General features: G+C 43.3%; 1 protein-coding gene across 1 annotated transcript in view; it reads right to left on the bottom strand.

Moving 5' to 3' along the window:
- Nucleotides 1-14996, bottom strand: part of DNAH9 (dynein axonemal heavy chain 9) — a gene marked incomplete at its 5' end in the record, with an annotated part of 294508 nt that overhangs the window by 56334 nt on the left and 223178 nt on the right. Inside the window, 4 exon segments of the mRNA XM_081115813.1 lie at nucleotides 3079-3219; nucleotides 9701-9865; nucleotides 11813-12017; nucleotides 13196-13318. Coding sequence (XP_080971939.1) covers nucleotides 3079-3219; nucleotides 9701-9865; nucleotides 11813-12017; nucleotides 13196-13318 — 634 coding nt within the window.

Genomic DNA, 14996 nt, shown 5'->3' with positions numbered 1-14996 from the left:
AAAGTCTTCCGACCACTGTCACCCCACTCCATTGTGCTGTTCCCCTCACTTGGTTGGCTTCAGACTAGAGCAAGAGCTTGTTGGAAGCTAGAAATTTACCTCAGCAGCACATGGGGCAATTTGGGGAGCTCCTCAGTCCATAGAGACCAAGGGCATCGTTTTCCCCAGTGGTTACTATGGCTTTTCCCTAAAACTCAGCATGACAGTGATCAGTAAAGAATCTCTAGTCACTAAGTTTCAACAATGCGATTTACCATCCAGAAGAAGATCTAAAGAGATTTTGAAAACCCAGGTACATATAGCACTGTCTTTGCACTGGACTACTTTTGGCTCTTTCCATTTCTATCCTAGAAAGCACCATTGACTTCCTCTTGTTTCTGGGGTTTGAACAGCTCTGCTGCTGGGCCGCATCTTGACCTCTGTGGCTTCCTCCAGAGGTCTCTCCTGCCCTCAAGGTCTTATTTGGGCTCTAATACCCTTGTTGCTCCATTAGGGCCGTTAGATATTTTTTATCGTTTCATTTGTACTGGATTGTGAGCACGCTGAGGTGGGGGCCAGCCCTTACCAACATTATTCTCTTTCCCAGAATCCAGCCCAGCTGTTATCATAGGCACTGAAAAAAATTTGTTAAATGAATGAGTCCTGCTAATGCCCTAAAGAGCTTAGGCCAAGTATGAGGGCTGCCCTAGGCTAAGGGTAACGCCTCCAGGTGCCAGATGTGTAAGACGAAATAGGGCGGGGGCAGGGACTGTGGCAACATGCGTGGAAGGAGGACCATGCCTGTCTAGGGAGCAGCCATCCCTCAGCTCCAGCGAATTTATATTACGTGGAATGTGAGCTCCGTACTGCCAAATCTTCCAGACTTTCAAGAGGAGCCAGAAATTAGGATTTGTATGAAACATCCTTCTTTTAAAATCTTTGTAACCACTGAAAGTATTTGAAAAGCCTCTAAGGACCAAGGAAAATGGGTCAACAGGCCCCTGGGCCTCCAGTGCTCTCCCTGTCTGACTCTTCCCTTTCCCATCTCTGAGAAATATTATTCCTCTAGCTGTGCTCCCGGCCCAGCCCCACTGTACACAAGAGAGGGAGCCGGGGCCTTCCATCATCTGCGGGAAACCCCAGTGAGGTACCTTCTCACTTGGGACTCCCTGGCACCCTGTAAGCGAGTCCTATTAGCCCTCTCCTAGCCTTTGGATGAGTTTTGAAGAAAAAATACTTTATTATCAAATCAGAGGGAAGGGGGGTGGGGAGAGATTAACCAAAGAACTTACATGCATATATGCATAACCCATGGACACAGACAATAGTGCAGTGAAGGCCTGGGTGGGGCAGGTGTGGGGTGGAGAGGTTAATGGGGCAAAAAAGGGGACATCTGTAATACTTTCAACAATAAAGATAAATTTTAAAAAAAGAGCGTGAAAAAAATCGACCTTAACCATATTATGATCTTCAAGTTCATATGAAATCTGGCTTTTGAAGAATCTTGGCACATCTATAGCAACCACACACATGAATATATCCCTTCTCAAAACACTTTGGGAAAAGTGGGATGTGAGGCTGTTGCCACATTGGCCTCTCTGTGGTCTTCATACTTAGAGGAGGCCTGTCTTTTCTCTGCCAGGAATAGGAACTGCAAATCCAGCATCAGACAAAAGCCAAGCCCATGGAAACTCCAGCAGCTATTTTGTCTTTAAATCGTGGAAGGCTTCTAAGTCACTGCTGTTCTAGTAGTTTTGAAGACACTTACTTCCGCTCCTTGTCAGTAGCATGTAACCTGCTTCCATGATCAAGCTAGTCAATGAACAGTTTCTGGCAATTCTCAACCACAGTATGGGGACTGCAAATCCCACCCTTTATAAATAAAGCTTCCGTGACAAAACAAGCCCGCACCAGGGTGCTGGTGCTGAAAAACAACTTGCAGTGTGCTTTGAACACATCTTTTCATGGGCTCTATTTGATTTCTTTCTTTCAGGAAGAGTTACTGAGATCAATTCCAGCTACTCTTGGAACTGGGGAGGTGATCCTGTCGTTACTGGCTTATCATGCTAACTTTTACACAGTTTTTAAATATCTTATAATTCCTTCATATGACGTTTTCACCTGAACATAAGGCCAAGTACTGAATTTCTTTTAAAAACATAAAATACTGTAAATAGAGTTTGGTTCATCTGCAGAGACTCTGGGTTGAGGGAAAGGGATTGGGACATGGTGACATGCCATTTTCAACTAGATGGGCCCAGGTGCTAGAGGCCGGCTGGTTTCTCAGCTGCACACCTTTATCCCAACACCTTGGTCTCCACAGGGCAGTTGCGCTTCACAGACGTGTGCACTCTGAGTGTGTGTCTGTGTGTATATGCCCCCCTCCCCCCCCGTGTGTCTCTGTGGCGTGTGTGTGTGTCCTCTATTTGTGGCGTCAAACCAAATAAGCAATGCTCCACTACCCACTAATGCCTCTCCAGTTGTTTTTTTGGTGAATGTCCTAGGGGAGAAATATATATTTTTAGGGATGCATTTAACATTTACGTGTCTTTATTTTTATGAGTAAGGTAAGTTTAGTCAGCACTTATAATTTGCTAACATCTTTGGTTTTAGAAATATCTCAACAACCATAAAGGAGTAGCTTTGGGATATAAAGGTAATAAGAAAAGTAAGTTGAAGTTGGTCTATTATTATTGCCTGTTTTGGTTTTAATGGATCTGAATGACACACACATTTGAATGTCCCTATTAAGTTTTGAGCTCTTTGGGGGCAAGGATTACTAGTAATATCTCTCGGTACCCTCTTCCACACATTCTGCGAGCATAGTGCCTGCCACATCTTATGTGCTTATTGAGTGAGGCTGACCTTGGCATGGTGTCTGTCACTTTCTGTTCCAGCCGAATAAGCAATGAGTTGTGAAAGACCAGCTAAGGAGATGAGGAATGTAATACAGGTTTGAAGGCACTGTGGCTGCTCTCCGATTTGATCTTAAGATCTTTCATAGCTAATAAAAGCACAGGGTAAGCTCTCACGGAGAGTCGCACTAGCTAATTCTACTGCTTTATTATGATTATGTGAAAAATTCCACGTGCGAGTCACCTTGAGAGAAAACTGGTACATGGGGTGGATCTTGCTGAGGTCATTCATGATGAAGTAGAGCAGAGAGGCACGGGCGGCCGCCGGTCGATAGTGCTCCCGGGCCTCGTTGATTTTCACTTCGGTCACCTTGGCCTCCTGGACCTGTTAGAAAAAGAAATAGTGGTCCATTGTTCAAGCCAAGCAGGGCTTCCTGAGAATCAGCTTATATAAGTACATGCGTGTGCGGGGATGGGTTGCAATGGGGATAGTGGCTGGAGGGTTGGAAAGCTGCTGTGGTTTTCCTTAACAGAGACTGAGTGAGAAAGACGATACACTTCTGTCTTTCACAGGGTGTGAGTGTCAGCCCTACCAGCTGGGCCATGTGGGCTGTGCAAGCCTCATGCTCCATTTCTAACAAGAAAGATTTCATAGAAACACAAAAATACATACTGAAAAATAACCCAAAAGTCCAGGTAGTGGAAATCCAGTAAAAGAAGCATAATCTAATTTTCTAGTTCCTTAATTTTTATGAAACAGGTAGTATACTAATTCACAAAGAAAATCTATTTCAATGGAATATTCTATTTTTAGCAAATTGCTTATCCGAGGGAAAAATAAGAGACCTAAGCATTAGAAAGAGGGATTCTGTAAACACATACCACGAAATACAAAGCTCGATATGACCCACCTTATGCTCCAGAACAGAGTGAAACTACTGATAATTCGTGAGAATCTCACTGGAAAAAACCACAATGATCCCTACTGAGGATAATCCTGCAATAAACAATTAAAACTTCAGGAGGGAGTGTTACCAAAGGGGACAGTTAGAAGACCCACCCCACACAAAACTCCAGGACTAGCCTTCCAAGAGCTGAAGGTGCTTGAACAATCTAAAACTTATCAGTAACTAATTATGCTTATGAGCATAGAGGTAAAATACAGTATAAAATCAGGACATTATAAAAAAAAGAAAAAGCATGATCTGAGAAAGGGCTAATTAAAACTCGTAAAAATAAAAATACAGTTACTTAAATGAAGAAAAACTCAATACACAGGTTACATAATGGACCGAAGTTGAAAAGAAAGTAAGCAAACTAGAAGACAGATGTGAGGGAATTGTTACAATAGCAGCGCAGAGAAAACCAAAGACGGAAAATATGTAAAAGAGAAAATGAGACTCAGCAGGCTCGGCAGATAGAAGAGGAAGATTTAAAGCACGTCTCACAAAAGTAGAGAATAGAGAGAACTAGGGAGAGGCAGCATTTGAAGCTATACGAGTTCAGGCTTTTCCAAAAGTGGTGAGAGACCAGAGCTTTTTCTCTGAAGAAGTGGTCAAGGTCAGAGAAAGCGTACTCACCACAGGCCCTCGAAGAAATAATTATTAGCTTCAACTAGAAGAAAATTGAACCAAAAGGAACACATGAAATGTAAGAATTTCTTAAGTATATGTCTAATCTAAATAACAAAGACTTTTATAAGAAAATCACAACCGGTTTGGAAGTAGCTGGTTGAACTGAAATGTAAAAACAGTAACAGAATATGGGAGAGAGAGGATGAGGAATGAAGGGCCCTAAAATCCTTACATTGTTTTGGGAGAGGTTAAATAATACTTAATTTTAGACTCTGTTAAATTAATACATCTACTGTTAATCCACATATAAAAGAAAAAATATTTTTATATATAAATGAAACAAGCTTAACCAATTAAATAAAATAGAATGGATAACTTTAAAAATCAGCAAAGGGTAAAAGAGGGGGGTAAATAAAAACCAAGAAAGGAGAAAAAAATAAACAAAAGTCACGGTTAATAGAAATCACAGATTAAGATGGTAGAAAAATTTAACTATATCTGTAATGTTAATAAATGTAAATTGGTTACATTCAGTAGTTAAATGACAAAGATTCTCAGAAGGGAGTGGAAGTGAACAGAACCCATATAATTGCTCATACTGGTGTTATCACAGGTTCACATTCTTTAAGCTCACCTGGGTCCTCAATGCTGTCCATTAATCTGTGTGCCTGCAGTCAACTTCCATTTTCATTTCTTGCAATAACTATTATAAACCTTTACTCTTCTCCACAAGCCCCTACCTCACCATCATTCCCTCTCTCAGCAGATGAACTTGAAATTAAGGGATTTCCTTAATTTCTGCCTTCTCTTCTATCCCCCTAATTTTCTGTTCTCCTACCCCAGTTGCCCATATGGACCCATGGACCATTTCTAGATTCGTGTTTGCCCCCTGTCCCTTATCACATTGGAACTAACTCTCCATCTTTCTAAAGATAAGCTCTTGCACAGTGACAGATGATTACTAGAATTAGTGAGGTCATCATATTATAAAGTATAAAAATGTTGAATCACTATATTATACACATTAAACTAATGTAAATAATATAAGATTATATACCAACTGTACTGAAATAAAAATGTGTAAATATTTTTTCTGTCTTTAGTATATTTACATATACTACATATACTGAGCATTTCCTTAGCTGCACCTTAATCTAAATACAGGGATGGGCAAAAGTAAGCTCTTCATCGGTGACCCAAATTATATTTCTCCAGACTTATGTACCTCACTATATTAATTAATCCCTGTCTTTCCCATAAATTCAACTCTTCTTGACAACTGCTCCTTTCCCTTTACAATCAATGCACCCTCCCACGCCCAGCTAAGATCTTAGCATGCTCAGTCTCTCCCATCGCAGGGGGAAAAGCCTAGAAGGATCCATGTACTCTTTAAGTTACAATCCTTTCTCTCTTTACTGTTTCATAGTTTGGCTACTTTAAAGAGTTGTCTATACTCACGTCTCCTTTCTCATCTCCCAATTACTCTCATTCTAATGCAGGCGTCTGCTTCTACAACTTCACTGAAACCATTCTCGCCAAGGTCACTGATAATTCCTTTTAGCAAATTCCGTGGACACATCTCAGCCATATGACATCCCTTCCTCTTGCAATGCTTTTTTCACAGTACCTTACCTACCTACTTTTCCTTCCACCCCTGCTCTGTTCTTTTCTTTACATCATTCTTTCTCTTAAAATGCATTAGTGCTCCTCAGTGCCATACTCCCAGTCTTACTGTGTTACCGGCACCCTAGGTTCCTGTGATCTCCCAGGATAGAAATCAAAAGAGATCACCAGAAACCGATATGGACCCAGGTGCATTGGCCAGGAGTCAAGCCCAGGTCTCCAGCATGGCAGGCAAAAATCTTACCGTGGATCCACCCTGGGTTTGTGGGAACTCCTGAGATAGAAATCAAGAGAGTTTACCGTAAGAGCAGTACTCAGGCAAGAGGTTTATAAAAAACTCATGCGCTGAGGGAAACAGCATTTTAAGGGGAAAAAAAGAAATGTTGCTCCCTGAACAAAAGCCAGGGAACAGTTTTAAAGAAGTTGGGGCTAGAAAGACGACATCTAAGTGTGATGTCTAAGTATGTAGAGGCGGGACTCTTTGGCACCTGAGCAGTGGAACGACATGCTTCTTCATGTGTCACATGTCTTATTAGCATGTTAAATCTCCACTCAGGGGTGTTTTTTTAGCATTTAAATGAGGGAGGATGCCAAAGGGCAGTCTTTCTTGCTAGTGCGCATGTGTGAGCAAAGAAAACACAATTTAAGCCCACCAGAGTGAATCTTGCAGACAGCAGTGTCCTGTCTAGTTGCTAATTGGCTGTAAGGAGAAGGCAAGACCGAAGGGGAGATTAATGAGTCTTTGACTTGCTGCCAGCTGGGCTCCGGGAGTAGCCAGCCTGTCTCTTTAGGTGACTTCATCCACTTCTAAAGTTTCAGTGATCAACTACTTGATGATCCTCAGCACTGTCACCAGCCCAAGATTATATATCCAAAAACCCACGGGACGTTCCCACACGAATGGCTCTAAGGCATTTCAAACTCAGCACAACACAAACTGAAGTCCTCATTGCTTCTCACTCCCAAACCCACTTCTAATCTCTTCTTTCAGTTTTAGGAACCAGTGCCTCTCTAGATGCTTATTTCTGGAACCTGAGCCATTTCCTTAACTACACCTTTACCTATATATAGGGATGGGCAAAAGTAGGTTTACAGTTGAGAGTATACAAAAGTTTATTCTTGTATTATTTATTAATTATTGTATTATTTTTCATACGAACAACTGTAAACCCACTTTTGTCCACACATGTTTAATCATATCCAATCAATTAGCAAGTTTTTCAATTCTACCTCTTTGAATCTGCACATAGCTCTTTTTGTTAATATATGTTTTTATTGATTTCAGAGAGAGGAAAGGAAAGGGAGAGACAGAAACATCAATGATGAGAGAGTCATTGATCGGCTGCCTCCTGCACGCCCCCCACTGGGGATGGAGCCCAAAACCCGGGCATGTGCCCTGACCAGGAATCGAACCGTGATCTCCTGGATCCTAGGTGGATGCTCAACCGCTGAGCCACGCCCGGCCGGAATCTGCCCACTTCTTTGCACCACAACTGCCCACCCGAATTCAGGATACCATCACCTCTAATCTGAATCACTGTACCCTCTACTACTTTCTCTGCCTCCGCATTGCATTCCCAAGCTCTCCTCCAGACTGAAGCGGAATGATCTTTCTACAGCACAGTTCTGAGTATGTTACTCTCTTGTCTACAAAGGAAAACAAAAACTGACTCTTTTATGATCCCCAACTCCCATCCAAGCCAAACTTCTTAGCAAGGTCTACAAAGTTCTCCTCAGTGCTCTACTCCCAGTCTTACTGTGTTACCGGCACTCTAGGTTCCTGTGATCTTCCAGGATAGAAATCAAAAGAGATCACCAGAAACCGATATAGACCCTGGTGCATTGACTACAGTTGGCTACAATAATTCCTTTGTAATGGAAACTTACCTACCTTTCATGCCTCATCTCCAGTGACTGCTTCCACCCCCCTCTGCAATCTCTTCACGATCCGGTTACACTATAGAGAAACATCGCTGGCCCCTGGTTGAGTGCTTTTCCTGTGCGTGCCCGGCTTCCCGTGCTTCCTCTGCCACAGCCCTCGTCACAGCTGTGTCATTGCCTGTTCACTTGTCTTTCCCCTTCAGAGGGCCAGGCCCTGGAAGCCTGGGGTGCTGACAAGTTCATTGTTGTACCCCCAATTTTTTTCATGGAATTTTGAATAGAAGAGCCTCCAAGAATGAATGAGAAAGACAGAGAAGACAATAAGAAATTAAATGACAAGAGGAAAAAAATTTCTAGAAAACACTTGGTGCATAGCAGCACTCAGTAAATGCTTGTTGATTTTTAACGAGACAGGTAAAGAAAAAGGAAGGAGGTGGCTGGAAGAAGAGGCCAACCTGGTCAAGCCCACCTCTGACCTTCTCCCCATAGTGAGCTGGGATGGGCCCTCCCATCTCTTCTGTCCTAGGAGTGGATCTTCTGCTCTAATTATTTTATAACTTCTGCATGCTCCGATATACAGACCTGAGGCCATAGAGAGCCAGCGGTAAAACCTGGTGCTCACAACCGAGTCCCAGAGACAACGAGAGGTGGAACCTTCCTCCCTTCAGTCCAACCTCAGTTGTCTGTTATCCCTGAGTGGATATGAGCTGGTTTATCTGCCCTGCCCATCAGTACTCTTCATTTTTTAAAGAAATTGTTTTTCAAATTGATTTTTAGAGAGAGAGGAAGAGAGAATGAGAGAGAGAGAAACATAGATGTGAGAGTGAAACATTGATTGGCTGCCTCCTGCACGCCCCCTACCAAACATCGAGCCCACAGCCCCAGCATGTGCCCTGTCAAGACTAGAACCAGCAACCTTTTGGCACACGGGGCGACGCCCAACCAACCGAGACACATCGGTCGGGACATTACTCTTAATTTTTCCTATGTTGTTCCTAGCTGGAAAGGAGTCTTTATATTTGGAGAAATCCTAATAATCTGATAATAAGTGTACTCCCTCAAAAGTGTATTGTTCCTGGACATGGTTACAGACACACTTAACCTACTCAGACCAGTATCTTAAACACTCTTCTGATCCAACGGCAGAGCTGAAAATGAGAAAAGACCTGTGTAGGCTCAGCAGCCTGCTGCGACAGGGCGAGGGAGTTTGGCCCTAGGAAGTAAAGTCTTCTAGTCACCCACAAGGGAAAATGAAAGCTTTCCAAATGTGAAATGAAGAAAGAAAGCTATATACTAAATTGTTTGCAGGATGGTTCTGTATTTGAGAGCTGAGTTTCCTGGAAAGTCATTGAAACTCTCTCATTAAAATCAGACATGTGAGATTTTTGCAGGCTGGGGTTTCTCAGGGTGCAATCATGCCAGAACCAGGCAACTCCTAGAGCAGAGTGATCCCTTCCTTACCTTCAGGGCAAGTCTAGCAGCTCACTGAGGAGCTACCACTCCCTGCACAGAATACAATGCCCGCACAGACTTAAGTGCTCATCACACATTTGTGGAGTTGAGTTGTCAAAAGCATTTCCCAGAAGGTGGGAACACCATAATGCAGAATGGGAGGTAGTCATTTCGGGAATCCTGCTTAGTTTGATTTTCTAGAAGAAACTTGGGAAGATGGAAAAGCCATCTGTTACTTTCATTTCTTTTCTTTTTTCTTTTTTTCCCTAAAAGTTGGACACAGAGTCTAGGAGGAGGGCCTCTGTCTCCCAGCTTAAGCTGCCAGAGTCGTTTTACCTTTTCCTCAACTTCTGCCGCGGTCTGCTTGGTGATCTCAAGGTTCTCCACCAAGGCCGTTTCTCCCAGGAAGTCCCCGGATGCCGAGGAGAGGTGAGAGAGCAGGTTGTCTTCCAGTGTTTTGAGGGTGATTTTGAACCCATTCTGCTGCTTCGTGAGATCCGACTGCAAACATCAAGTAAGGGAGAGTCACGTTTAGAAGCCCAGAGCATCCAACTCTTGGGATGGGTGTGAATAGATGTTTATGGGGCCAGAGTCCCTTCTCTTAGAGACTGCAAACTGAAGGCGAGATAGCAGAATGGGTGACACCATGTGCAGAAGAGATGAGCAAGAGCTGAATCCCCACTGCACCATTTCCTGGGCTAATTTACCCTCTACACTTCAGTAACCTCAGGGGGCTATTCCCAGTCCCCGCCTCTAGGAGTGCTGCGCAGTGCTTCCCACATGCTGACAGTCTGTTCACTAAATGGGACCTAGTTTTGTGGATAGTTATTGGGTAGGGTCAAGTTTTAGTTTGCCAGAGGGTCCTCTCTACCACCACTTTACTGTTCCCAGATGAATAGCTCTTCTATGGATAAGTTTTTTTGGGGGAGAAAAAATCAACAAAAGCTTAGCGTTTAGACAAGACCAGTGCGGGAGCTCCCCTCACGGCTGGAGTGGGGTCTGGTGTCCGAGCGGGTCTAGCCTTGTCTTCTCTCTCTGATTGTTAGAGTCCTACCCTAAAGCACTTGGACACTCTTTCTCGGGGTGGGGGCATAACTCAGGCAGCTGCAGTTTCTCTGCCCTTGTACGGCCTGGGGTAATTGCCTTTGGATCCACGAAAGAACAGTCTTCCTGTTGGAGGCTCAAGCCCCCGCCATCCGGCTCCTTTCCTGTTTCTTAAAAACACATCCCTCAATCCTGCTTTACACCGGGATTTGCTGTTCTTTGCTGGGAATGCACCGTGCTCGAGGCTTTAAAATTGTTGAGGAATTAGCTCAGATGCCACCCTCACAGAACCTTTTCCTGACGTCCCAGTTTAAATTAGTCCTGGGCTCTCTACTATCACCCTGCTTTATATTCTTCAAAATTCTTATCACCACCTGAAATGATACATATTTTTTGTTTCCATTCTGATCTTCTGGGCCCCTCCACTAGACTGTAAGCCTAAGAAGGCAGGGACATGGTTTTCCATTTAACCTGATGAATCCTCAGCACCTGGGATCTTGCCTGTTACAGAGTTGGGGCTCCATAGGTATCTGTTCAGTAAAGGGTGCTTGCAGGAGGCAGAGGCCCAGGGAGCCCCACATCAATCTCACAGAAACTGTAATTTTGGACTTGTGTTTTATAATCTAATCAGGTCTAAAGAGAGTAAAATAGGGATATTATTTGCTGTGGACTGAATTGTGTCCCCAAATCATACGCTGAAGCCCTCATCCCCTTGTGACTGCATTGGAAATGGGCCTTTTAGGGGTTGAATAAGATTAAATGAGGTCAACAGGGTGGGGCCCTTGTCTGATGGGAGTAGTGTCCTTATAAACAGACACCAGAGAGGTTGCTCTCTTTCTCTGCACACACATGGGAGACGTCTGTGAGTACACAGTGGTGTGGTGGCCATCTATAAGCCAGGGGGGAAGGTCTCATCAGAAACCAAACATGCCGGCCCCCTATCTTGGCCTTACAGCTTCCAGAATGGTGAGAAAATAAATGTCTGTGCTTTATTTTAGCAGCCTGAGCTGAGGCACTATCCTAAGGTGGACAAACCTATTTTCAATGCTCTTGCAAAACTGAACCCTGCTTAGTTGTGACATAAGCATATCAACACTTGACAGGAGTGTTGTGACAGGAGACCCTCACATGCTGGCCCAAGCAAGTTCAGAGCCCTCTGCGAGGCCCTGCCCTTGGTGATTAGAGTGTCGGTCTCTGACTCTGTTCTTCAGCTCACTCTATCCTCTGTTTCCCAACTTGGTGTTCCAGGTGGCTAGATGGTGTTGGCACTCCTCAGTCTAGCAGAGCCCCGGCTGCTCAGCTCCAGAAAAAGTAGCCCCCATACTTCTCCCAGAGCGGGGAGCACTGCAAGATCAAGTGACAGCGTATTTTCTCCCTCCCATTCTGGCTGGATACTGGACGCACCTTCAGCTGCTCCAGGTCTGGCCTCTCCATGCTGACCACAGCGGCCAGCAGCTGGTCCTCCAGGCCATCCCTGGTCACAGTGAAGTTGATCAGGGTGGCCTGAGCCTGCAGCTCGGGCTGGTAGTGAGGATTGGCCAGCTTGGTGTGAAGTATGAGCCGGAACTTGGGATTGTATTCACACTCTTTGTCTCCGATTTTAATGAACCTGGAACATAAAGGCTCATGTGAAGATGGGGTGCATTCCTGTGAGATTCAGTGAGAGAATTTTAGATTTTTTTTGAAGATCATAGTAAATAATACTGCCATATTCAGGTGGATTCCTCCTAAGCATGTCTAGTGTGAGCCCTAGGATCCTTGTTCACCCCAATGTGGGGAACAGGGGTGGAAGGTGATAGGCTTTTTCCTGTGGCCACCACGTTTGATTTTGCATGCACAACTGTAGGGAGAGCCATTTACACATTATGGAACATTTCCAGCAGATGGCAGTAAAGTGTTTGCAGGAAGGGGCACCTTTTTAGTTTGCACGAAGGTACCTTATAGGCTGCCAATGGGGTTTACTTAAAAAAAAAGGGGGGGGGTTATTGATTTTAGAGAGAGAGGAAGGGAGAGGGAGAGATAGAAACATCGATGAGAGAGAAACATCGATTGCTGCCTGCTGTACGCCCCCTACTGGGGATCGAGCCTGAAACCTGAGGATCAGAGCATGTGCCCTGAGCAGGAATCACACCAGCGACCTCTTGGTTCATGGGTCAATGCTCAACCACTGAGCCACACTGGCCGGGCAGGACTTACTTTTTTTCACGGGTGATGGAGAATGACTTCTATGGGTGGAAACAGTTAATGAAGTAAATGAGCGCATCTTAAGCACAGGTACAGACGACCGACAGCCTGGGCCCCGGGAGAGGCTTGTGAGTCGGCACCCTTCCGATCGCCACCCTCCCTCTCCCGTGCGCTGTCCCCCTCTCTTTCCTCCTCCTGGCACACCGATCAGCGCCCAGCGCCCAAAGCACCAGGGGCTCATCAAACTGACGAAGAGCTGGGTTCTCAGAGCTCAGAGGCCCGGCTCGGAGACGATGCTCAAGCTTAAACGGCAGCCTGCCTTTCGGCCACTTTCCTTCTGAAGCTCCTCCAGAGCGGTGCAGCGTGGCCACTCAGAGGGAAGTCAAGGAGGACACTGGCCGATGGGAGCAAAGTTTCTCTGGGGAAACCCTCTCTGGGCTCTGAGGGCAGCTAGGTCATTCCTCCCCGCGGGAAAGGAGTGTGCGTGCTGCGGGGAGACACTTGAGGTGAGCGGGGGAGCGTGCCCTGAGGGCAGATCTGTCGCAGCTCCCGGGCGGGAGCCAGCTCTCCACGAAGGGCAGGAGGGCAGCACAGGGGCCTCACCGTCCCTTGTTGGTGACTTCCCTCCCAAGCAGCGGTCCCAGCACAGGATCGAGGGACTCCTCCAGGTTCTCAATCAGCACCACGTCTCCGGCTTCCAGGGCGTGCTCTATGGTTTGAAGGCAGCTGGGGAGAGAGGCAGACGAGCCCGTGGCGAGGTGCAGAGTCAGAGGACGTTTAACAAGACAGCCGTGGCCCTGAAGCGCAGGGGTAGACTTGGAGGAGCACCTACTGGGGTGCTTTCTGTGGCATATTTTTCTCTTATGTAGTTTTAGAAATAGGGGAAAATGTCCAAACAAAAATGTGAAAATTAACTGTAACCTTTCCACCTACCATTTAACTTGGTGTTTACTATCTATGTTTTGATGTAGTATATTTTCAAGTTTATTATCACTATTTCTATTTACTTTATATTATACTATTTATTTATATAAGTATTTATATCTGCATTTATATTTATTTATCATTGATTTATACAACATATTTGTTTTATTTTTTTTGTACATAAAATGCATTGTAAACATTTCTCCATGTCATTAAATATTCTTCTATAACAATTTTTATGTAACTGGATATTAGATTGTATTGATACAACTTAGTTTATTTATAATTATTAAAATGTAGGCTATTTAAAATTTTTTAATGTCTTGTAGAGTTTAATAAGCATATCAAAAGTTTTATTGTTTGTAAATAGATTTATGAGTTTGATATAATTCCAATTCAAACAACAAATAATAATTTTATTGACCAAAATTGTAAACTTAACCTAAAAAATAAGCAATGAGGGTGATAAAAAAATGCTAATGAAGAAGAGGAGGGGCTCACATAAGCTAATACTAAAACATTTTATAGAACCTCAGCAATACAGACATGTAGAAAAAAATCTAATAGGATAACACATACCAAAAATTAGCAAGCTTTTTCTGTGAATAATGAATTACAGGAGTTAAAAATTTTCTTTGTGATTTTTTTGCATACCCCCTCCCTTTTTTTTTTTTTTTTACTATAATAATATGTATATATTTTAAATGAGAAATATCACATTAAATGGTACTAAACATAAAACTAAATAATTAAAGGCTGGTATAGTATCATATAAGTAGACAGGAATAAAGACTCCATTTAATAAGATAATTTAATATTGAGTAAAATGTTGCCTCTAATTAATTGAAGGAAGGATGGAGAATTTAATAAGTGGTATTGGAAAATGACTCACCATTTGAAAACTAAAAATTAGATCTGTACCTTACATAGTACCCTAAAATATATTTCAGATGATTGGATTTTAGTGTTAAAAAACCCCATAAAAAATAAAAAATCTAGGTGAATATTTACATAATTTCTGGACAGAAAAAGACTTTTCTAAGCATGCTCTGTGGAAGAAATGAGTGACAAATCTGAACAAACTGTAGTATGTCCAACCCCACAAATAACATTAAGAGACAAATGACACACTCATATGATGAAGGGAGACTATACTAAAGAGTTTCAACACGTATTATACATAATATAATACTTGCATTCAAATAATAGGTAGCACATCTAGAAAACCATCTAACACAAAAGTAGTCAATGGACATGAACAGAGAATTATTTGAACAGATGTTTACTGAGGGCCTCCTATGTGTTAAGCACTATTTTTGGTATTAGGGATATAGGTAAGAGTGCTTTTTTCTAAAATGCAGTTACTGGCTAGTTAGAAAAGAATAATTTAATTAAACGTATCATGGCATTTCTCACCGAAGTTTGCTCTATAAAAAATGGATCCATTCTGGTATTCAATATTTGCTTTGTTTAACTATTT

The sequence above is a fragment of the Miniopterus schreibersii genome, assembly GCF_964146895.1.
Source record: "Miniopterus schreibersii genome assembly, chromosome: 16".
Classification (NCBI taxonomy): domain Eukaryota; kingdom Metazoa; phylum Chordata; class Mammalia; order Chiroptera; family Miniopteridae; genus Miniopterus; species Miniopterus schreibersii.
Note: the sequence above shows the minus strand (reverse complement) of the source record. Positions and strands in the feature narration are given on the sequence as shown.